Genomic DNA, 23,256 nt, shown 5'->3' with positions numbered 1-23,256 from the left:
GTTGGTGATGCACGGGGAGGCCTGGTGTGCTGCAGTCCGTGGGGTCGCAAAGAGTCGGACTCGACTGAGAGACTGAACTGACTGAGCTGAATGTCGACGGGGATGAGCTAATTCTATCATCCCTTCTTCATTTACATGCACTGTTGCTTCTGTAAAGGGATCCTTCCCTTCACCGAGGGGTGGCTTGCCACATGGTACTGTGGAAAGAAAAGATCAAAGTTGAATTCTTTCCCTTGATTTACTAGTGTCCAAGTTAAAGTATTTTTTGTAGTCTCATAAACTCAAGGATTTTAATGGTGACCTCTTAGGATTGGGCTTCAGAGTGTGCTTGGGTGGAGAAGGTAGGGTGAGAGAGGCAGTCACAGGTCTTATGTGGGTGTGCTTTTGGGGACAGAACAATCTCAACCGTAGCATCCTTGACAAACCAGGGATGAGCTGAAAGAAGACTAGGTTTCACGTCCAGGTGAGGGAAATGGTCACAATGCTAGATTAACCATCAAATAAAACTTCCGTTGAGAAAAGTTCAGAAATGTAATCATCTTAAACCTGAGCTGGCTTTGCTTTGGCAACCACAGGTCGGTGCTCTGAAAATGTGATGTGGGTACTCCTACAGCCAGATAGTGATCGCGGTGGAATTTAAGTTGGTTTTCTCCAAGCTCAAGAAATGCAACAAGGCAAAATGGTTGTCTGAGGAGGCTTTACAAATAGCTGTGAATAGAAGAGAAGTGAAAGGCAAAGGAGAAAAGGAAAGATATACTCATCTGAATGCAGTTTCAAAGAATAGCAAGGAGAGATAAGAAAGCCTGCCTCAGTGATCAATGCAAAGAAATAGAGGAAAACAATAGAATTGGAAAGACTAGAGATCTCTTCAAGGAAATTAGAGATACCAAGGGAACATTTCATGCAAAGATGGGCAATAAAGGACAGAAATGGTATGGACCTAACAGAAGCAGAAGATATTAGGAAGAGGTGGCAAGAATACATAGAAGAACTGTACAAAAAAGATTTTCATGACCCAGATAATCATGATGGTGTGATCACTCACCTAGAGCCAGACATCTGAAATGTGAAGTCAAGTGGGCCTTAGGAAGCATCACTACGAACAAAGCTAGTGGAGGTGATGGAATTCTAGTTGAGCTATTTCAAATCCTAAAAGATGATTCTGTGAAAGGGCTGCACTCAATATGCCAGCAAATTTGAAAAACTCAGCAGTGGCCATGGGACTGCGAAAGGTCAGTTTTCATTCCAATCCCAAAGAAAGGCAATGCCAAAGAATGCTCAAACTACTGCACAATTGCACTCATCTCACACGCTAGTAAAGTCATGCTCAAAATTCTCCAAGCCAGGCTTCACCAATAGGTGAACTGTGAACTTCCAGATGTTCAAGCTGGTTTTAGAAAAGGCAGAGGAACCAGAGATCAAATTGCCAACATCCGTTGGATCATCAAAAAAGCAACAGAGTTCCAGAAAAATATCTATTTCTGCTTTATTGACTATTCCCAAACCTTTGATTGTGTGGACCACAACAAACTCTGGAAAACTCTGAAAGAGATGGGAATACCAGACCACCAGACCTGCCTCTTGAGAAACCTGTATGCAGGTCAGGAAGCAACGGTCAGAACTGTACATGGAACAACAGACTGGTTCCAAATAGCGAAAGGAGTACGTCAAGGCTGTATATTGTCACCCTGCTTATTTAACTTATATGCAGAGTACATCATGGGGAACGCTGGGCTGGAAGAAGCACTAGCTGGAATCAAGATTGCCAGCAGAAATATCAACCTCAGATATACAGATGGCAGAAAATGGCAGAAGAACTAAAGAGCCTCTTGATGAAAGTGAAAGAGAAAAGTGAAAAAATTGGCTTAAAACTAAACATTCAGAAAACAAAGATCATGGCATCTGGTCCCATCACTTCATGGGAAATAGATGGAAAAACAGTGGAAACAGTGTCAGACTTTATTTTGTTGGGCTCCAAAATCACTGCAGATGGTGACTGCAGCCATGAAATTAAAAGACACTTGCTCCTTGGAAGAAGAGCTATGACCAATCTAGACAGCATATTAAAAAGCAGAGACATCACTTTGCCAACAAAGTTCCGTCTAGTCAAGGCTATGGTTTTTCCAGTAGTCATGTATGGATGTGAGAGTTGGACTATAAAGAAAGCTGAGTGCCGAAGAATTGATGCTTTTGAGCTGTGGTGTTGGAGAAGACTCTTGAGGGTCCCTTGGACTGCAAGGAGATCCTACCAGTCCATCCGAAAGGAAATCAGTCCTGCATATTCATTGGAAGGACTGATGCTGAAGCTGAAACTCCAATACTTTGGCCACCTGATACGAAGAACTGACTCATTGGAAAAGACCCTGATGCTGGGAAAGATTGAGGCAGGAGGAGAAGGGGACGACAGAGGATGAGATGGTTGGATGGCATCACTGACTCAATGGACATGAGTTTGAGTGAACTCAGGGAGTTGGTGATGGACAGGGAGGCCTTGTGTGCTGAAGTCCATGGGGTCTCAAAGAGTCAGATGGGACTGAGCGACTGACCTGAACTGAACTCTACAAGTTCATGGAGGGAATCCCCGTGGAAATCTGACATTTTCTAAGGGGATTTCCACACTAGCCTCTGCATCTCCTTTTTCTCATATTACCTCAGTCTGCAAAGCTGTGAATGGAGCAATAGGGGACATGGAAATTCAGGGAAGGGAGAAGAGGTGATGAGGCGCTTTCCAGTCCATCAGAGAAGCCCTGTGTTTCTGTCCCCTCACCGCCTGTATCCTTCCCTCCCTCCTTAGGCCACTGTTCTTAATTATTGCCATCACCGACCTCACAGAGGAAGTCTGCAGCTGTATCGCTACAGATCTGGGTGAAAGACACATTGAATTTAATATTCTGTAAAATGATCATGTAAATACAAACCCAAATCTGGTTTATTATAACTCGAGTCAACAAGAAGCAAGTCCATTTGGCAAACTGACTCTTCTGTGACCTCAGGGCACTCATCAGCTCCCCAGTCACCATGAGGTGTCACCTTGTCACAGGCTCTATGGCCTAGAAGGGACAGTAGAGATGATCTAGTTCAACCCATGCATTTTTCCAAGTATAATTCAGGCAGTCCTGCTAGAACTGAGCTTCAGGAGACAAAGAATTCTTTCTTCTTCCCCACCATTGATGGATTCCTGGTGCCTAGAACAGAGTTACTCAGTAAATGTTGATTCAGTGAGAGTAGGAAGTCAAAAAATTCAGGCACACAGATGAGATTAGAAAAAGAAATACATTTCTCTTTTTGATAGTCATATAAAAAATGGAAGCCATATCTATTCTAGTAAAAGTAACACATGCAGTTCTCTAGTACATAGCCTCTCCACTGCTGTTCATAACAACTGGGTTCTAGGGTGTATATTAATTTTTACAAATTTGGAAACATCTACTAATTCAGTTTCTTCATTAGTTTCTGCAAAGTGAAAAAGAGAATGCCCCATTTTACTTTCACTTTGTAATTTGAAAGAGAAAATGTACAACAGAAGAGTTCTTTAGATGTCATTGGCAAAATTAATGCAACTGGTTGCCCAAAGATGGTATGGGTGAAAAATGTGCAAACTTCAAAAATATTGCAAAGAAATTGATTAATTAGTAGATGCTAATGAAGGAGATCATGACTTAATGACTATACCACAAGTAAAGGAGACTGTGCATTGGAGAATACCTAAGATTTCTGAGGTTGGCATAAATAAAATCACAGAGCAATTTCATCATAATTCTTGGTTTCCAGATTAGATACAAAATAAGACTTTGGGTTCTCTGATAGGAGAAGATTCTGATGTTGACACTGAAGTCTATCCACAGAGCAAAGATTCTGAGATGCTGGCAAAAGAAGTTAGTGTTTGTCCTCAACAAACTTCTGAAACCGGGAGAAATGAACTTTCACGGATGTGCTCACCAGAGAAAGCTCTCTTGACTCTTCTCCACTCCTCCAGTCCATATCCACTGCTTTTCCTTTTCAGTCTTTATTTCCAGGTCCACTTCTGTCTGTGAAAGTGTAAGCGTTAGTCTCTCAGTCGTGTCCGACTCTTTGCAACCCCATGGACTGTAGCCCGCCAGGCTCCTCTGTCCATGGAACTCTCCAGACAAGAGCACTGGAGTGGGTAGCCAATCCCTTCTCTGGGGAATCTTCCCAGCCTCGGTCTCCCGCATTGTAGGCAGATTCTTTATCATCTGAATCATCAGGAAAGCCCCTCTGTCTATACTCGTTGCCAAACAGGATCATTACAAGGACTTTACCCAGAATCAAAATATTTTCTTGCTCCAAAGAAGACATATGGATGTCCAAAAAATAGATGAAAAGATGCTCAGCGTCATTGATTATCAGAGGATAGCAAATCAAAACAACAGTGAAGTATCACCTCACACTGATCAGAGTGGCCATCATCAAAAAGTGTATGAACAAAGGTTGGGTACTTCCCTGGCGGTGCAGTCAACGAGGATCTGCCTCCAGCATAGAGGTGCACGTGTGTGGTCCCCAAGGACAGGCAGCGTACGGATGTCTCTGCTTCCTCAGTGGGCTGTGGGGTGAGTGATGGTGGGTCTGTGGATGGGGTTTAGGTGAGAACTTACATAATGTTATCAACCAATACTACATCAAAAAAAAAATCTCTACTAGAGATTATATAATTTGTTGAAGGTCACAGAGTCTATGTTTTGTAAAATGATTTCTTTTACTCTACAGCATGGCAAATAACTCTGCATTATAATTTTCAGTGGTAGCATAATACTTCTTGTATGAAATTATGTTACAATTCACTTGCAAGTCCTTATTAGATAGTTTGTCTCCTTTTTAATTTTTAAAAATTTAAAATCTTTTTTCAATGTTTTATTCTATTATTTTTTAAAATTAATTTTTACTGGAGTATGGTTGCTTTATGATGCTGTGTTAGTTTCTGCTGTACAGCAAAGTGAATCAGCCATATATACTCATATATACCTTCTTTTCTGGGGTTCCTTCCCATTTAGATCACCACAGAGCATTGAGTAGAATTTCCCTGAGCTATGTGTTACAGAGTTCATCAGTTCCTTTTGATACAAGTACATTTTCTTCAAAATCTGTTGTTTAACATCATATCTCATGGTGTCTCATAAGTCAAGGAGGGTAGTGAACAGCTTTTAGACAGTTATCTTCTTTCCCAAGGAATATAATTTCATTTCTTTCCACCTCTGTTACAATCAAACAATGAATATGAGAACCAGAAAAGTTGAAAAAATGTCCCAAGAAGAAGTACGTCAGTTCACTTTCCTTTTCTGGTTCCTGAAGTCTCCAAACACGTTTCCAGCGACCCAGTTCGGTGGGTTTTGGTGATGACCTAGTGATGGGTACCTATCAACCATCCATGAGTACTTTTTGAATGGAGAACTTTCTTTGAAGGTGTTTACCCAGAGACAAATGAGATCCCAAGTCACCGGACTGATTGGCCTTTCCCCTAGGTACTGTCCAATCCTAAAGTTCACAGGTTTCCTCATTTTCCTGCTCTGCGAAGTGAAGCGTCAGGTCCATTGGTGGCAGCTGTGGTGACTGCCAGAGCTTGTCTTATACCATTTCTGTTTCAAGGCTGGAAGGATGAGGGTAACCATCCCCAGGAAGCCCGGGACTGTGGCTGGAATGGTGATGGCTGTGTTCCTGGTGCTGAGGATCCCCGAGGCTCACTGCAGAGACACTCCGAGTAAGTGTTCGACGGCTGCTTCTCAGAGCTCTCCAATCTGGGAATGAACCTTCGACGTCTCTTTGGTTTAGGGTTGGATGCGGTGCACTCTGGCCAAATCGCAGGGAGAATTTAGAAGAGCTTCTATCAAGGTCCAGGGTTCTCCTCTTCAGAAAAAAGAATGTTGCTAGATTCCTTTTTTCAACCTCTGCGTTTGGAGGGAAGGCTAGTGTCTCTCAGGGAAAAGACTTTGGGATGGCAGAGTTCCGGCAGAAAAAGAAAAGTCCATTTCTACACCAGAGGCCAGGCAAAACGAGAAGTGTTAAGACTGCTCAGAGAGTCAGTGGCAAGGATTTACTGCCTAGGCACTCTTTGGGGCGAGGGGTGTTTATGTCCGCGCGGACTGAAGGTTGGAGAAATTCGAGACAGCTTTAGTCTCAGCAGCTTCACTCTCTGAAGAGGGTGAGCTCCTTGAGTGTGAGCAGCAGGTCCTCAGGCCCTTTGTTGGGTCTGAGAGGAGAAATGGGACGGGTCCAGGCAACGACTGGCACTAATTCTGAGTTTATGTACAACCCTGAATCCATATTGCTGGGGAATAGGGCTGGGAGACTAGTGAAAAGAGAAGGGAATTAATATTTACTGTGACGCACAGATTTCCAGATCCTGTAGTCATACCTTATATACATCTTTCTAAAACTCAAGCACATGCACACAGTTGATGCTAGGGTAAGTGTTGGTAGCCGCCGTTTACTTTTAAACATTGGTTATTTTAGAATACAACATTATTTGTATAACACATACATTATGCAAAACATATATGGAAAGTTTAATAAAAGTGATGCAGAAATATCCAAAAAACCAATAACCAGGTCTGAAATGACTACGCCTAGCACCCTAAAAGACCCCCATGTCCGTCTTCCCAATCACACCCACTTCTAATTTCCAGAAGTCAGCTCTATTATGACTCTTATAATCTTAATATTACTGCTTTTCTTCACAGTTTGGACATATATGAACAAATCCTTAAACAATATATATTAGTTATTTCCCTCTTTAAATGTTCTACAAATTTTTTGTTACCAAACTATTTTTTATTGAAGAATAGTTGGTTTACAGTGTTGTGCCAATTTCTGCTGTACAGCAAAGTGACTCATTTGCTGAGTCACATTTACACACATTCTTTTGTTCTTTTCCATTATGGTTTATCGCAGGATATTGAGTCGAGTTCCGTGCGCTCTGCAGTGGGACCCTGTTGTTTGTCCATTCTAAATGTAGTGGTCTACATCCCCAAACTCCCAGTGCATTCCTCCCCTTCCCTGCAAGCTGCTGGAAACCACAGACCTGCTCTCCGTGTCCTTGACTCCGTTTCTGTTTTGGAGACAGGTTTGTTTGTGCTGTATTTTACATTCCACATTTCAGTGATATCACACGATATTTGTCTCTCTCTTTAGGACTCACTTCACTTAGTATGATAAGCTCTAGTTGCATCTGTTCTATGAATGTATTGTCTCACTTCTGCTCAAAATAATGTTTGAGAGCTGTCATAGATCTTTCATGTAACAATCATCAATCCATTTTCACTGTTGTGTAGGAGATTCCATGTTATGACTGTGCTACAATGTACTTACCCATTCTTTTTTTTCTTTTTTTTGAGTTTCAAAGGTACCACATATTCATTGTAACAATTTCAAACCTTATTAATATAAAGTCAAAGGTAGAAATAACTTCTTTCCCCTTCGTCTCCTCTTCCCCCACCCCCTCCTGGAGAGAATCCCTTTATCAGTTAGGTGATAACCGTCCAGATTTTTCTCCGTGCAATGGCAAATATATATGTTAGCTGCCAAGTTTATCTCTGCTTGCTGTCTCATAGGACACACAAGCTTAACAAGGACAAAAGGACTGTGGACTTTCTCCACTAAACTTCTTTCTCTCCCAGATTTTCTCCTCTTTGTAAATACCACCACCATTCCACCCAGACATTTAGGCCCTGAGGCTGTGAGACTTTCTTGAGTCTTTCTTCACTGTAGGATCCCAAGTCCAGTCTGCTAGCTCTACCTCCAAAATGTGCCCTGTCCAGACACTTGTCACACCCTCCACTGCCAACCGCCTGGTCCAAGCCTTCATGCACTTACCCATTTCAGTGTGCACTGATGGATTGCTTCTACTGTTTCTCTATGTCTCCTGACTCATATGAGCCCGCTTTTTCTTTGGCTATATATTTAGAGTGGAATGGGAGGTTCAAAATGGAATACGTATTGTTACAACAGAATATGCAGAAGTTATTCAAATTGATTGCTTCTTATAAAAAGAACCCAGTTCTTGGCACTTTTGATATTTTAGATGTTATGCTTTCTTATCTGGTAGATACAGAGTTGTATTTCACTGTATTTTTCTTTTGAGGTATAGTTGATTTACAGTGTTGTGTTCATTTCTGCTATACAGTAAAATGATTTAGTTATACATATATATACATTCTTTTAAAAAATCATTCTGTTCCACTATGGTTAATCACAGGATATTGAATACAGTTCCCTGTGCTGTACAGTAGGAACTTATTGTTTGTCCATTCATAACAGTTTGCATCTTCTCATCCCAAACTCCCACTCCATTCCTCCCCTCCCAAAGGCATCCACAAGCCTGTTCTCTGTGTCTATATTTCACTGTATTTGTAACTTGAATTTCTTTGATTTTAATGAGGATGGGCAACTCTGCCTATGTTTATTGTCTACTTGTGTTTAGTATTTATTGTAGTACCTATTTTGACATTTCTCCTTTTTTTTCTTTTTTAAAAAATTAATTTATTTTAATTGGAGGCTAATTATTTTACAATATTGTATTGGTTTTGCCATACATTGACATGAATCTGCCCCTGGTGTACATGTGTTCCCCATCTTGAACCCCTCTCCCCCATCCCTCCCCATCCCATCCCTCTGGGTCATCCCAGTGCACCAGCCCCAAGCATCCTGTATCATGCATCTAACCTGGACTGGCGATTTGTTTCACATATGATAATATACATGTTTCAATGCTATTCTCCCAAATCATCCCACCCTCGCCCTTATAGTATCTGTCTTATTTGTTTTTAAGAAATAAAAAAATACTATACTCCAAACCAAGCACACATGGTCACCACATGCTTTGCCAATATTTGTTGGCACATCCTGGCTTGTCTTTTTATTCTCTTAAGATATCTTTTGATAAGCAGAAGCTGTTATTCTAATGAAGTTGATCAATCATTTCTCCTTTATGGCTTGTCATTTTCATGATTTGCTTAAGAAATCCTTTATACTTCCAGAGCCACAAAGATGTTCTCAGATTTCATCTCTAATGTATTGGTAGGATTGCATTTCATACTCAGAGCTTTAATTCATTCAGGTTTAGTTTGTACAGGGTGTGAAGAATGGTCTAGCTTCACCTAAAATTTTCCCGGGGATACAACTCTAAGGGTTGAGAGCAAATTTTATTTAATCCTTTGGTATTTTCCTAATGTCGTCCATGCCTCCCTATGACAAGTGGCTGGTTGGGATGCAAGGCTGAACTAAATCTCACTCCACGGGCTCTCCTGCAGAGAATTTCGTGTACCAGTTTAAAGGCATGTGCTACTTCACCAATGGGACAGAGCGTGTGAGGCTTGTGGCCAGACAGATCTACAACAAGGAAGAGATCCTGCACTTTGACAGCGACCTGGGCAAGTTTGTGGCTGTTACAGAGCTGGGCCGGGTGTGTGCTGAGATCTGGAACACCCAGAAGGACCTCCTGGCGGAGTTTCAGGCCTACGTGGAGACGCTGTGTAGACACAACTACAAGGAGACGGCTGGCTTCACTGTCCAGCGGAGAGGTGGGTTTAGGGTGGGCCGAGATGCCCTCACACAGAGCCTCATGGGGAAGGACGCAGGAAAGTGATCTTTTGTGGTTTCCCAGCATCTTGGGGGGACCAGGAGGGGTGTAAATCTCTAAGGGGAAAAATGCTGGAAGATCTGGCAGGGCAGAATAGGGAGGGTGTGAAAATCACTGGGGGCTTCCTTGGTGGTGCTAGTGGTAAAGAACCCACCTGCCAATGCAGGAGACATGAGAAGCATTGGGAACACTGACTAGCAACTTCGATTCTTTGAATGTCCCAAGCCCTGGCCGTATCTGGTGGGGCTTGAGTCCCTCTCATCTCCTCGACTCCACACCTTCCTACAGCATCTGACTCTTGTGTACTTCCTTCATCCTTACGCTCGCAGAAGTCATTCTTCCTCCTTAAAATGCTCTCCTTTTCTCCACCTTCCCTTTTTTGAAATCACTGTGGCATCCAGTGATTTCTCCACCTTCCCTTCTCTGTTGAAATCTCTCATCCTTTTAGTTCCAACCTCAAGAGCAGTCTTCTGTCAGCTTTGCTGGGGCAGCTAGGTGGAGCCGGCCTTGGGCCTCCAACTGTGAGCACAGCACACTCGGCATATATGCACACGTGCACATCTATGGGTATGATACACAGTTTAAAAGTTATCCAGTCTATTAGAAGATGCAAGCTATCACATATCAGGTGGAGAAACAACAAAGTCCTGCTGTAGAGCACAGGGAACGATGTTCAGTATCCTTTGATGAACCACAACGGAGAAGAATATGAAAACGAGTATATATGTGTGTACATTTATAATTGAGTCACTTAGCTGCACAGCAGAAATGAACACATTGTAAATCAACTATGTGGTGGTTTAGTTGCTAAATCGTATCTGACTCTTGTGACCCCATGGACTGTAGCCTGCCAGGCTCCTCTGTCCATGGAAATCTCCAGGCAAAAATACTGGAGTGGGTTGCCATTTCCTTCTCAAAAAAATCAACTATACTGCAATAAAAAATCAACTGTACTTCAGTAAAATCAACCACACGTCAGCAAAAAATTATCCAGTCTGTGTTGCAAAGAACTTTCACATAAATGATCTTGTTCAAGAAACCAGTGATTGCTAAATAAAGGTATTCTTCTCTTACAAAGTAGGTTAGCGTATAAGCTAAAAAGCAAAAGCATATAAGCAAAAAATTATCCAGTCTGTGTTGCAAAGAACTTTCACATTTGATCTTGTTCAAGAAACCAGTGATTGCTAAATAAAGGTATTCTTCTCTTACAAAGTAGGCTAGCATATAAGCTAAATAAACCCAGAGCTGGAATTCTAATAGGTGACAAATATTGGTTATCTTTGTGTGTGTGTGTGTGTGTGCACGCAAGCATGTTAAGAGAGCATTATTTATAACAAAGCCTGAAAACAACCCAACTTTTCGTCAAGAAACAAATTGAGGCATAACTATATAATAGACTACTACTCAGCAATAAAAAGAAATAAACAGAGATTTCCCTAGTGGTCCAGTGGTCCAGTTACCCACGCCTGCCAGTGCAGGGGTAGTGGGGGTTCTTGGCCAGAGAACTAAGATTCCACATGCCATGTAGCAACTAAGCCTATGTGCCATACAAAATATCCATGCTGCAATGAAGACTCCCCTGCACAGCTAAGACCCGATTCAGCCAAATACATAAATAAAATGTTAAAAAAAGAAACAAGCGAATGGACAAATCAACTGAGTTATAACCATACCACAGAATACTATGCCACAATGAAAGGAACAGGAAACCATTATATGGATGGATCTCATAGAAATTATATTGAGATACAGAAGCAGCAACAAAATAGCACATATGGTAACGTTCCCTTTACATGAAAATTGCAAACATGTAAGATTAATCTATGGTGTTAGAAATTAGCATAGTAATTGCCTCTGGCTAGAAGAGTCTGAGGCTAGGAGGGATTGGGGGTGCGAGGAGACGGGGACGACAGAGAATGAGATGGCTGGATGGCATCGCCGACTCTGTGGACATGAGTTTGAGTGAACTCCGGGAGTTGGTGATGGACAGGGAGGCCTGGCGTGCTATGATTCATTGGGTCGCAGAGAGTCGGACACGACTGAGCGACTGAACTGAACTGAACTGAACTGAGAGGTGGTGCTAATACCTGTTATCTGGTCTGCTGTAGTTTCTAAGGTCAGACTGCAGCCCCTGGTGAGAATTTCTTTGTCGCCTCATTCTCTGCTTTTGTCTCTCTTCCTCTTAGTGGAGCCTACAGTGACTGTCTCTCCAGCCAGTACAGAGGCCCCGAACCACCATAATCTGCTGGTCTGTTCAGTGACAAATTTCTATCCTCGCCAAGTTAAAGTCAAATGGTTCCGGAATCAACAGGAGCAGACAGCTGGAGTTGGGTTCACACCTCTTACTCAGAATGGGGACTGGACCTACCAGATTCACGTGATGCTAGAGACAATACCACAGCTTGGAGATGTCTATGTTTGCCACGTGGACCACCCCAGCCTCCAGAGCCCCATTACAGTAGAATGGCGTAAGGGCCGCTTCATTGACCCTATGGACTTGACAGAAAAGAAAAAGTTCAGGGAGAGCGCTGGGTCTGGTGGGGGTGGAGTCTGTCTTCACCCCTTGTGTCCTGTGTAACTCCCTGATAGAATTTCTGGGCTGGAAGTGACCAAGGACTAGATCCCAGTATCTCAAGTTGAAAGGCATCTGTTGAGTCCTTGTCTCATTTTCCCCCCAAGATGTGATGGTGGTCCCTTCACATGACCTGACCCCTCTCCCCTCTCCTCCAGGCTGCAGTTCAGCCTGAGTAATGTGCCTTCTGAAGTGTTCAAGCTCTGGGCTTTGACATAGAGGCTGGTATCTGAAGGTGACCTGTGGAGGGCAGACAAACAGATGGACATGCCTCCTTGGGGCTACCATCCTCCCCCCGTCATCCCTCAGAGCCCCCTGGGATCTTTGCCTGCCCTTTCCTCTTCTGTCTGGTTTCTGAGCCCCTCTGTTATACACACGACCAGACTCCAGGCTTCCAGACAAGGATGCTGTGGGCCGTGGGGACACTGACGTGAGGGCTTTTACTTCCAGGGGCACAGTCTGAATCTGCCCAGAGCAAGATGCAGAGCGGAATTGGAGGTTTTGTGCTGGGGCTGATCTTCCTTGGTGTGGGCCTTTTCGTCCACTTTTGGGATAAGAGAGGTAAGGTGCCTTGGGAGAAAAAGGGGAAGACAGGTGCTGGGCTGAAAAGCCTCTGTTGATCCTTCTCTAGTGATTGTCTCAGTGATGTTGGGGTGATCTTTTATGGCAGTTGAATCCTTATTGTTTGTGGGTGGGAGCAAAGAACGTTCTGGAACTGACCCCCTCATTTCCTTTCGGAGGCTGAGGTAAAGAGAAATGTTATTTTCTCACCACCCAGGTGAATGACTTTTTATTTCCCTTCCTTCCAGCTAGCCGATCCTGAGGCTTCATCCACAGGTAAGACCCCTACCCTTCTGGTCTGGAACAATGACACACACAAGACAGAGTTGTGGAGTGGACTGGTCTGGACTCTGTCACCTGCCTCTGTTATTCCTTTCTTGGTTCATACCACATTCACTCATGTGAGTTGAGGTCAGAGAAAAGTCTGGAACCTTCTGTGCAGTCTCTGCAGGAAACCTCAGAGGTGGTGTCTCCAGAAGAGGACCCAGCCTTTGCTATCAGCCATTCAGGACTGTCTGAATGATGCCCTAGACCCCACCATGACAGGAGGTACTCCTGAACTTGCCGGTAGGAGAAAGGGCAGGACCCACAGTTCTCACCCATCCGCTTAGCCCACCACCTGTGCTCAGAAGCTGGCCACGTGGCCCTTCAAGCTGAAGATGTGTGTTCACTTTAATAGAGTATGGTCCTTCCTTAGTTCCAGGAGACATAGTGAAGAGCAGGTGTTAGACAAGATTGACCTGAGTGTCCCCGAGGGACCCACAGGGCTAGGGCTGAGTCTACTTGAGGGGTGGGTGAGACTGATGAGTCCTGAGTCTCTCCTCCAGGGTTCCTGCGCTGACCCCAGCGTTCTTCTTCCTGGGATCTGTCAGGACTTTTTCCCGATCTTGTCCTGCTATTCTCCGTGGTTCCTGCCTCCCTTCTCTCAGGACCTGTGAACGAGCCAGCACTGCCCGCATCATCCATCAGGGCCTGACTCCTGGTGACCCAGAAGCAGCTGTCACGTCCTCTTTTTGTTTCGATTTTTCCTGAATTTCTGCCCATGACTCAGCTTTCCTCTTTGGCCCTCTGAGCTGCCTGCTGAGTCTGTTTGAACCATAAATGCCCTCAACAGGCATTTCTGATCTCGTTCTCTCCTGAAGACTGCCCGTGAACTCAGTGTCAGACTCTTTTATCTTTCCCTCAAATAGTTTTCAAAATTAAATAGATTTGTGAGTCCGTTGTGTTCCCAATTCTTGAGTGTGATGGTGGTGGTCCTGGGGAAACACTGACAAAGAAAAGGTCAGATTCTCAAGTTCGGTTATGTCCCAAAGAAAGTCAGATCCAGGCAAGAAGACTAGAAAGTCATGGGTCCCCATCCTTGGTCTAATTCAGGTATCACATAACAACATGAAGTGAGGTGTGAAGTAAATTCAGTTTTCCATTGTCTGGGGGTCCTGGAAGCTGGGACTGTGTGCAGCAGACTTTTCTGGCTTCTACTACAGTCTGACGAGTTTTTATATATTTGTGCAAGTTAAACGGTTCAGTCCCTTCATGGACCCAGTGTCTAATGTGATGACTCAAACTGATAGCACAAATATCTTCTGTCAAATGCACTGTCTCCCTGGGGCAAAAGATCAATAAAATTATTGTTCATTGACTCCAAACTACTGGCATGTATAATTAACAGTGGAAGCTTTTATTAGCAAGTATTTTTTTCCAGTGCATATGATGAAAACTCTTCTAAAATCAGGCTAAAGGAAAACATTCATTTGGGGGTTTCATGCAGTTGGCAAGTCCGTGTTCGGGTTTGACTTCAGAAGAATGCGTAGCTCCCCGGCCGCCCGTGGGACGCCTCCCGCCGCTCTGAGCCCGTCTCTGGGCGTCTGCCGGGTTCCTCTGCTCCCGGGGCGCTGCTCCCTGGCTCTCTCCACCGATCTCTCTGCTTGCGTCTTTCTCTCCCCTTCTCCTCTGCCGTCCATCTGGAGGGCCCGTTCTCTCCCTGTTCGTCTGTTCGCTGGTTCTCCCGTCTTTCGGTCGCTGTGTGTGCTTTTCCTTCCACACCCGTTTCCGCTTGTGAGTGCTGCTCTTTCTGGATTCTGCTGCCTCTCCTCTCTCCGCGCCTCTCTCGCGCGATTCTTCGCTTCACGCCTCTCAGAACGGCTCGTGTCCGCCCGTCTCGCCTCCCTCTGCTGCTCACCCGCCTGGCCGTCTCCGTGCCGCTGTCACTCCCTGCGCCCGTCGGCGTTCTGAGCGCCTTCTCTCCTGGCGTCGCTCTCTCTGCCTCTCCCTGTCCCCGCCTCTCTTCGGGGACACGGGTTGCTTGCTTTCTCGGGCTCATGCTCTGCGTGTGTCTCTTGAGCTCTGCTCTTCCTGGGAATCAAGCATTTCCCACATGGCTAGCAATACGGCCATCAAATTTTCAGCCCATCACCCAAATGACAAAAGACCGTTATGTTGAGTTCAATTTAATAATCCAGATGAAGTTTGATTGAGTGACACTCCAAGCTTTCCCCGACTCACTTTAGCCATAGGTATGAGGGACTCTGATTGACCAGGCTTTGGGCTTGAGCTCAATTCTCTGTCATAGATGGAGACATTTTTCCTTTCCCAAAACAAGGGTGGAAAAGATTAAGACTGGATGGATAATCAACATTGTCATCACCATCATCCATTATGCAAAACTTTGATACCTGAAGTTTCTGTCTCTGCTTTTCTGTTTGAAAAAAAATTCAGAAGCTGTTTCCTCTACGTAGAATTTATGTAGTCCGTATACAGCCAATGCTTCACTTTCCTGTTCTAAAGGGAGAAATTCGAGATCACATTGACCTCCAAATCTAGGGTCTCTGATGATGTAAATTTCTTTTTCTGCCATGGATATGCCTCTTAGTGGTCCAAAAATTGCAGTGAAATGATACGTTCACCCCCCCCCCATGAATACAGGAGGAAATGATAGCATAACCACAACAAAACTATAATCATCAAACGAGTGAAAGGTTCAGAGTGCGTCCAACTAACTGAGCTGGCAGAGGAGCCTCATAGGTCACAGAATCTGGCTGAACCCTGGCCCTGCTCCCGAGGAGGGTCTACACTGCCCCGGTCCTACCGGCCCCTCTGTGAGATGGCCCAGGACAGGGCTCTTCTGTGTCACACAATTTAGAAGTCCTCTTCATTTTGGTGGATTTAAAGGGACATGTGGCTTTGTGTGGGCACTCTGGATGCTGAGGAATATCTTCAGTTCAGTTCAGTCGCTCAGTCGTGTCCGACTCTCTGTGACCCCATGAATCACAGCACGCCAGGCCTCCCTGTCCACCATCAACTCCCGGAGTTCACTCAAACTCATGTCCACAGAGTCGGTGATGCCATCCAGCCATCTCATTCTCTGTCATCCCGTCTCCTCCCGCCCCCAATCCCTCCTAGCATCAGAGTCTTTTCCAGTGAGTCAACTCGTCACATGAGGTGGCCAAAGTATTGGAGTTTCAGCTTCAGCATCAGTCCTTCCAATGAACACCCAGGACTGATCTCCTTTAGAATGAACTGGTTGGATCTCCTTGCAGTCCAAGGGGACTCTCAAGAGTCTTCTCCAGCACCACACTTCAAAAGCATCAATTCTTCGGCGATCAGCTTTCTTCGTAGTCCAACTCTCACATCCATACATGACCACGGGAAAAAACCATAACCTTGACTAGACAGACCTTGGTTGGCAAAGTAATGTCTCTGCTTTTCAATATACTATCTAGGTTGGTCATAACTTTCCTTCCAAGGAGTAAGCGTCTTTTAATTTCATGGCTGCAATCAGCATCTGCAGTGATTTTGGAGCCCCAAAAAACAAAGTCTGACACTGTTTCCACTGTTTTTCCATCTATTTCCCATGAAGTGATGGGACCAGATGCCATGATCTTTGTTTTCTGAATGTTGAGCTTCAAGCCAACCTTTTCACTCTCCTCTTTCACTTTCATCAAGAGGCTTTTGAGTTCCTCTTCACTTTCTGCCATAAGGGTAGTGTCATCTGCATATCTGAGGTTATTGATATTTCTCCCGGCAATCTTGATTCCAGCTTGTGCTTCTTCCAGCCCAGCATTCCTCATGATGTACTCTGCATATAAGTTAAATAAGCAAGGTGACAATATACAACCTTGACGTACGGCATGTAAAATTCTTTTTTTTTTTTTAAATTTACCCAAGGCATTTTTTTTTAATGATTTAGAAATAAATGAAGGATACTATCTCAGTCTACCATTCTGAAGAATTATTCATCTACACTATATAGTAAGCTTTCATTGACATTCTTATGCTATGAAACAATCTTTACATAGGTTTGACATAACATTTAGAAATTTTTAACTTTTAAGCTTATGTGTGTGTTTTTAATAGTGCATTAGAAAAGATGCAGTATTTCATACAAGACAACTTCATATTCGAACCTATGCAGTTATTTCACTCAATGCTGAGTGTAAAATCCCTAATTCTATTTTTTCTGGGAATTTTTTTTCTTCTCACTTTTTTCTTGTTTTTTTCATAACCTTTATTTTTTAAATATAAATTTATTTATTTTAGTTGGAGGCTAATTACTTTACATTATTGTATTGGTTTTGCCATACATTGACATGAATCCACCCCAGGTGTACATGTGTTCCCCATTTTGAACCCCCCTCCCACCTCCCTCCCCATCCCATCCCTCTGGGTCATCCCAGTGCACCAGACCTGAGCATCCTGTATCATGCATTGAACCTGGACTGGCGATTTGTTTCACATATGATAATATACATGTTTCAATGCCATTCTCCCAAATCATCCCACCCTCACCCTCTCCCACAGAGTCCAAAAGACTGTTCTATACATCTGTGTCTCTTTTGCTGTCTCGCATACAGGGTTATTGTTACTGTCTTTCTAAATTCCATATATATGCGCTAGTATACTGTATTGGTGTTTTTCTTTCTAGTTTACTTCACTCTTTATAATAGGCTCCAGTTTCATCCACCTCATTAGAACTGATTCAAATGTATTCTTTTTAATGGCTGAGTAATATTCCATTGTGTATATGCACCACAGCTTTCTTATCCATTCATCTGCTGATGGACATCTAGGTTGCTTCAATGTCCTGGCTATTATAAACAGTGCTGCGATGAACATTGGGGTACACGTGTCTCTTTCAATTCTGGTTTCCTCGGTGTGTATGCCCAGCAGTGGGATTGCTGGGTCATATGGCAGTTCTATTTCCAGTTTTTTAAGGAATCTCCACACTGTTCTCCATAGTGGCTGTACTAGTTTGCATTCCCACCAACAGTGTAAGAGGGTTGCCTTTTCTCCACACCTTCTCCAGCATTTGTTGCTTGTAGACTTTTGGATAGCAGCCATTCTGACTGGCGTGAAATGGCACCTCACTGTGGTTTTGATTTGCATTCCTCTGATAATGAGTGATGTTGAGCATTTTTTCATGTGTTTGTTAGCCATCTGTATGTCTTCTTTGGAGAACTGTCTGTTAAGTTCTTTGGCCCATTTTTTGATTGGGTCATTTATTTTTCTGGAGTTGAGCTACAGGAGTTGCTTGTATATTTTTGAGATTAATTCTTTGTCAGTTGCTTCATTTGCTATTATTTTCTCCCATTCTGAAGGCTGTCTTTTCACCTTGCTTATAGTTTCCTTCGTTCTGCAAAAACTTTTAAGTTTAATTAGGTCCCATTTGTTTATTTTTGCTTTTATTTTCAATATTCTGGGAGGTGGGTCATAGAGGATCCTGCTGTGATTTATATTGGAGAGTGTTTTGCCTATGTTCTCCTCTAGGAGTTTTATAGTTTCTGGTCTTACATTTAGATCGTTAATCCATTTTGAGTTTATTTTTGTGTATGGTGTTAGAAAGTGTTCTAGTTTCATTCTTTTACAAGTAGTTGACCAGTTTTCCCAGCACCACTTGTTAAAGAGATTGTCTTTTCTCCATTGTATATTCTTGCCTCCTTTGTCAAAGATAAGGTGTCCATAGGTGCGTGGATTTATCTCTGGACTTTCTATTTTGTTCCATTGATCTATATTTCTTTCTTTGTGCCAGTACCATACTGTCTTGATGACTGTGGCTTTGTAGTTTTTCTGGGAATTTTTGCAATAATTTATAATTTTGTGTGGTATATTATGAAACCCTAATGGGGGAATCTGTCAGGCAGTAACAATTGATAAAACTAAATTCTTGATGAATCGAGATCCTGAAATGCAGGCTCAATTACTGTAGCTTCTCTCTTTGCTACGACTTCAAGTATTTCAACTGCAGCCCCAGGTCCTCAGCTTGTCTATTCTTTTCTCCTGTGAATGAGCAGGAAAGGATGACAAAGAGACAGAGCCTCTGATCCATCTTCCCAGGTTACATTCTTGTGAAAAACTTTTCAAATGAGAGGCATTTAGACCTTTATTAGGAAAGAATTGCATCACATTTGTAAGGTTCCTAAATGGTCATTGTACCCCCTCACACAGATTTCCCCTGGTTCCTCCTAGGTAGCATTCACATCTCACCCTGAGTGTTCCCTTTTTGTCTAACTTTACTTCTAACAATGTCTTTATGGAATAGATAGTTTAATTTTTAAATTATTTGACTTAGTTATGTTGGATTTTTGGCCACGAGCAGAAAGTATGCCTCTTAAAGATGATCTATATTTATGCTTTTGATGGACTGGATTGAAAAGACTTGACTTTTTCCTGTTGTTGAAGACACTGTCATTTCTTTTCTGAATTATTGAAATAGCCTCCCACTCATTTCTCACCTCCTTTCTCAATTCCTACGGTTTATTTTCTGCAGAGCAATAAGGGATATGCTGAAAACCTAAGCCACATCATATCTATATAAGGCCTAAATATCTCAAGCGTTTTCCTACAGTACTTAAAATGAAATCTAGATTTCTCAGTTGGCTAACAAAATCCTCTGTGACTGGTCTTTGTTCATATTTCTGAGTTCATCATATGCCTTTCTGCTGTTCCACTTCATCTGTTTGGGTTATACTGGATGCTTTAAGAAATCAACCTGAAAAATTCAGAAGATTAGCAAGGCTGCTGAAGCAAATGTAATTCCCAACATTTAGGTTGTGCATACTTTCCTGTCAACACCAGTAGATTCCCTGATATAGAATAGGTTCTCATATTTTTGTGGTTGGCTTCATGGAGATCTCTGTTTCAGGGCTTCATCTGTCTCCGGAATCTTTTCTATTTTGGTGTATATTTGTACTCTTGTGCAGTACCACACTTCTAATGACTATAATTTTATCATGTGCTTTGACATCTGGAGTGTCTTCCCGCTTCCACTCTAGATTTTCTTTCCAGAATGGTCTTGGCTACTTTTGCACACCGACACACACAGAGGCCTTCATACAGCAGGATTGCATCATTACCATCCTGTGTTAATTTTGGTGTTTCCCATGTTTCTCTTTGATGAATAGGAAATGGTACTATTTGAATGGGATTTAAAAGTTATCTCCACACTGTGTTCTCTACAGGAACAGAATTGCTTCATCATACAAGATCTTAAAGTCAGCAATCTTGCTAAATTCTTGTAAACCTCGAAAGTGATTTTTTTTTTTGATTCCCTAGCAGCATGCAGAACTTCCCCAACCAGGGGCTGAACTCACACCCTTTACCGTGAAAGCCCCTGGTCCACTGGACTGCTGTGGGGGGCCCCTCTTGTAAGTGATCTTGAAAAAAATTTTGATTGTCCCCGAACACAGCTTTTGTACACAAGTATAATGTATTAAAAATAATAGGTTTGCCTCTTCCTTTCCGACCTTTATAGCTTCTTTCTTTCTTTACTTCTTTGAAAGAGACATCCAGTAAACTAGTGAATAGATGTCATTACAAGCTGCTATACTTGTTTTGTTCCTGAACCCATATCATCCATCTGTGTTGAAGTTCTCATTCAAAGTATCTCTTTTGGGGCTGTGAGTGCCAGAGACAAGAGGAAATGGTGTTTATCTAATTTCTGTTAATCACAGAAAACATGTTAAAAAGTGATGGCTTCTCCAAGAGAACCTCCTCAGTACTCAAAAGTTGACATTTTTGTATGATTCAGAGTACATCTAACTCTTCAGTGTTCTGGCTCTCTATAAATGAACAAGAAGTCAATATGTCATCCACTGGGACTTGGTACCCTGAAAGAAAATGCCCATGAACATGATAAATTGGTGGAAAGACTTAGAAGCAGGGTCTTGGCCCTTGATTGGAGATGCCAAGGTCTACTTCTGATGAAGGTAATAAATTAGCACTGACACAGACACCGATTGTGAATACACATTCCTAAATGTAAGGCTCCACTATAGAAGGCGTTCAGCACTATTATTTATTTATGGCAGAAGAGGGCATTGATTTGGCCTAAGGAGTTTCCCTCCCCACACCTCTGGCTGTTCAAGTGGTAAACATGGCCTGTTTGCATAAGAAGAGCCCAGAGGAACAAAATTTACTTTAAATGCTTTTAAGCAGAATGGAGTTTATTAGAAGGCTTACTATAGCTTAGAGGATCAGCAGGACACGAGGTGGAACCAAATCAGGCAACCTGGGAAGCTAGCTTGAGTCGGAAGCATCACATTACAGAAGGCCCTGAGTACAGGAAGCCACTGTGACACCTGTCTCTTTACACCACGAAGTGACAATATCTCCTGATTCTCTGGCCAAAAAACAAAGCGCACCCACTGGTGTCTTTTCAGGAAAGAAAACTATCAGCATGTCCAAGCTTCTCTAGAATGCCTCTGATCAGCCAGAGCCAGATGACACCGAAGATCATCCAGGAATGTGGACCTGGGTATGATTATACTAAGTGAGGCAGTCCCGCAGAGAAAGACAAATATCATATGATGTCACTTGTGTCATACGATGCAGACAAGAGACAGCACTTTGCTGACAAAGGTCCGTCTAGTCAAGGCTATGGTGTTTCCAGTGGTCACGTAGGGATGTGAGAGTTGGACTATAAAGAAAGCTGAGTGCCGAAGAACTGATGCTTTCAAACTGTGGTGTTGGAGAAGACTCATGACAGTCCTTTGGACTGCAAGGAGACCCAACCAGTCAATCCTAAAGGAAATCAAGCCTGAATATTCATTGGAAGGACCGATGCTGAAGCTCCAATACTTTGGCCACCTGATGCAAAGAGCTGACTCACTGGAAAAGACCCTGATAGTGGGAAAGACAGAGGGCAGGAGGAGAAGGGGATGGCAGAGGATGAGATGGTTGGATGGCATCACCAACTCAATGCACATGAGTTTGACAAAAACTCCAGGAGTTGGTGAAGGACAGGAAAACCTGGTGTGCTGCAGTCCACGGGGTTGCAAAGAGTCAGACATGACTTAGTGACTGAACAACAAATCACTTGTACATGGAATCTAAGAAAGTGGTACAAATGAACTTATTCATAAAACAGAAACAGACTCACAGATGCAGAGAACAAATTTATGGCTACCAGGGGGAGAAGTCGGGGAGGGATAAATTGAGAGCTGGAGACTGACGCATACACACTGCTGTATATAAAATAGATAATAAGAAGGACCTACTGTATAGCACAGGAGCTCTGCTCTGGACTCTGTAATGGCCTATATGGGAAAAGATCTAAAAAAGAATGGATGTATGTATAACAATGACTTTACTGTATAGCAGAAACTAACGTGATATTGTAAATCAACTGTACTCCAAAAAGCTTTTTAAAAATCATATCATATGATTAAAGATGGAATCTCAGAAAAAATGATACAAATGAACTTATTTACAAAACAGAAACGGACTCACATAGAAAACAAACTTATGGTTCAGTTCAGTTCAGTTCAGTCACTCAGTCGTGTCCGACTCTTTGTGACCCCGTGAATCACAGCACGCCAGGCCTCCCTGTCCATCACCAACTCCCAGAGTTCACTCAAACTCATGTCCATCGAGTCGGTGATGCCATCCAGCCATCTCATTCTCTGTCGTCCCCTTCTCCTCCCGCCCCCAATCCTTCCCAGCATCAGAGTCTTTTCCAGTGAGTCAACTCGTCACATGAGGTGGCCAAAGTATTGGAGTTTCAGCTTTAGCATCAGTCCTTCCAGTGAACACCCAGGATTGATCTCCTTTAGAATGGACTGGTTGGATCTCCTTGCAGTCCAAGGGACTCTCAAGAGTCTTCTCCAGCACCACAGTTCAAAAGCATCCATTCTTTGGCGATCAGCCTTCTTCACAGTCCAACTCTCACATCCATACATGACCACTGGAAAAACCATAGCCTTGACTAGACGGACCTTGGTTGGCAAAGTAATGTCTCTGCTTTTTAATATACTATCTAGGTTGGTCATAACTTTCCTTCCAAGGAGTAAGCGTCTTTTAATTTCATGGCTGCAATCAGCATCTGCAGTGATTTTGGAGCCCAAAAAAATTAAGTCTGACACTGTTTCCACTGTTTCCCCATCTATTTCCCATGAAGTGATGGGACCAGATGCCATGATCTTTGTTTTCTGAATGTTAAGCTTTAAGCCAACTTTTTCACTCTCCTCTTTCACTTTCATCAAGAGGCTTTTGAGTTCCTCTTCACTTTCGGCCATAAGGGTGGTGTCATCTGCATATCTGA

The 23,256-nt window shown here is 43.1% G+C and overlaps 1 protein-coding gene across 1 annotated transcript; it reads left to right on the top strand.

Annotated features, from left to right (window-relative positions):
- The first annotated feature begins 5,610 nt into the window (after nt 1-5,610).
- Nucleotides 5,611-14,954, top strand: LOC129543211 (rano class II histocompatibility antigen, A beta chain-like). Its single transcript, XM_055406219.2, has 5 exons — nt 5,611-5,713; nt 9,261-9,530; nt 11,776-12,057; nt 12,612-12,722; nt 14,860-14,954. The coding sequence occupies exons 1-5, from the start codon at nt 5,611-5,613 to the stop codon at nt 14,952-14,954; spliced, it is 861 nt and encodes a 286-aa protein (XP_055262194.2).
- The last annotated feature ends 8,302 nt before the right edge of the window (nt 14,955-23,256 follow it).

The sequence above is a fragment of the Moschus berezovskii genome, chromosome 23, assembly GCF_049115385.1.
Source record: "Moschus berezovskii isolate FMDL1 chromosome 23, NW_MosBer_1.0, whole genome shotgun sequence".
Classification (NCBI taxonomy): domain Eukaryota; kingdom Metazoa; phylum Chordata; class Mammalia; order Artiodactyla; family Moschidae; genus Moschus; species Moschus berezovskii.
This window is presented reverse-complemented; position numbering and strand designations above follow the sequence as displayed.

Coding starts and splice junctions, on each gene's coding strand:
- LOC129543211 (XM_055406219.2), top strand. CDS start 5,611: ATGAGGGTAACCATCCCCAGGAAGCCCGGGACTGTGGCTGGAATGGTG. Junction 5,714..9,260: donor TCACTGCAGAGACACTCCGA/GTAAGTGTTCGA, acceptor GCTCTCCTGCAG/AGAATTTCGTGTACCAGTTT. Junction 12,723..14,859: donor CCACTTTTGGGATAAGAGAG/GTAAGGTGCCTT, acceptor CACGCCTCTCAG/AACGGCTCGTGTCCGCCCGT.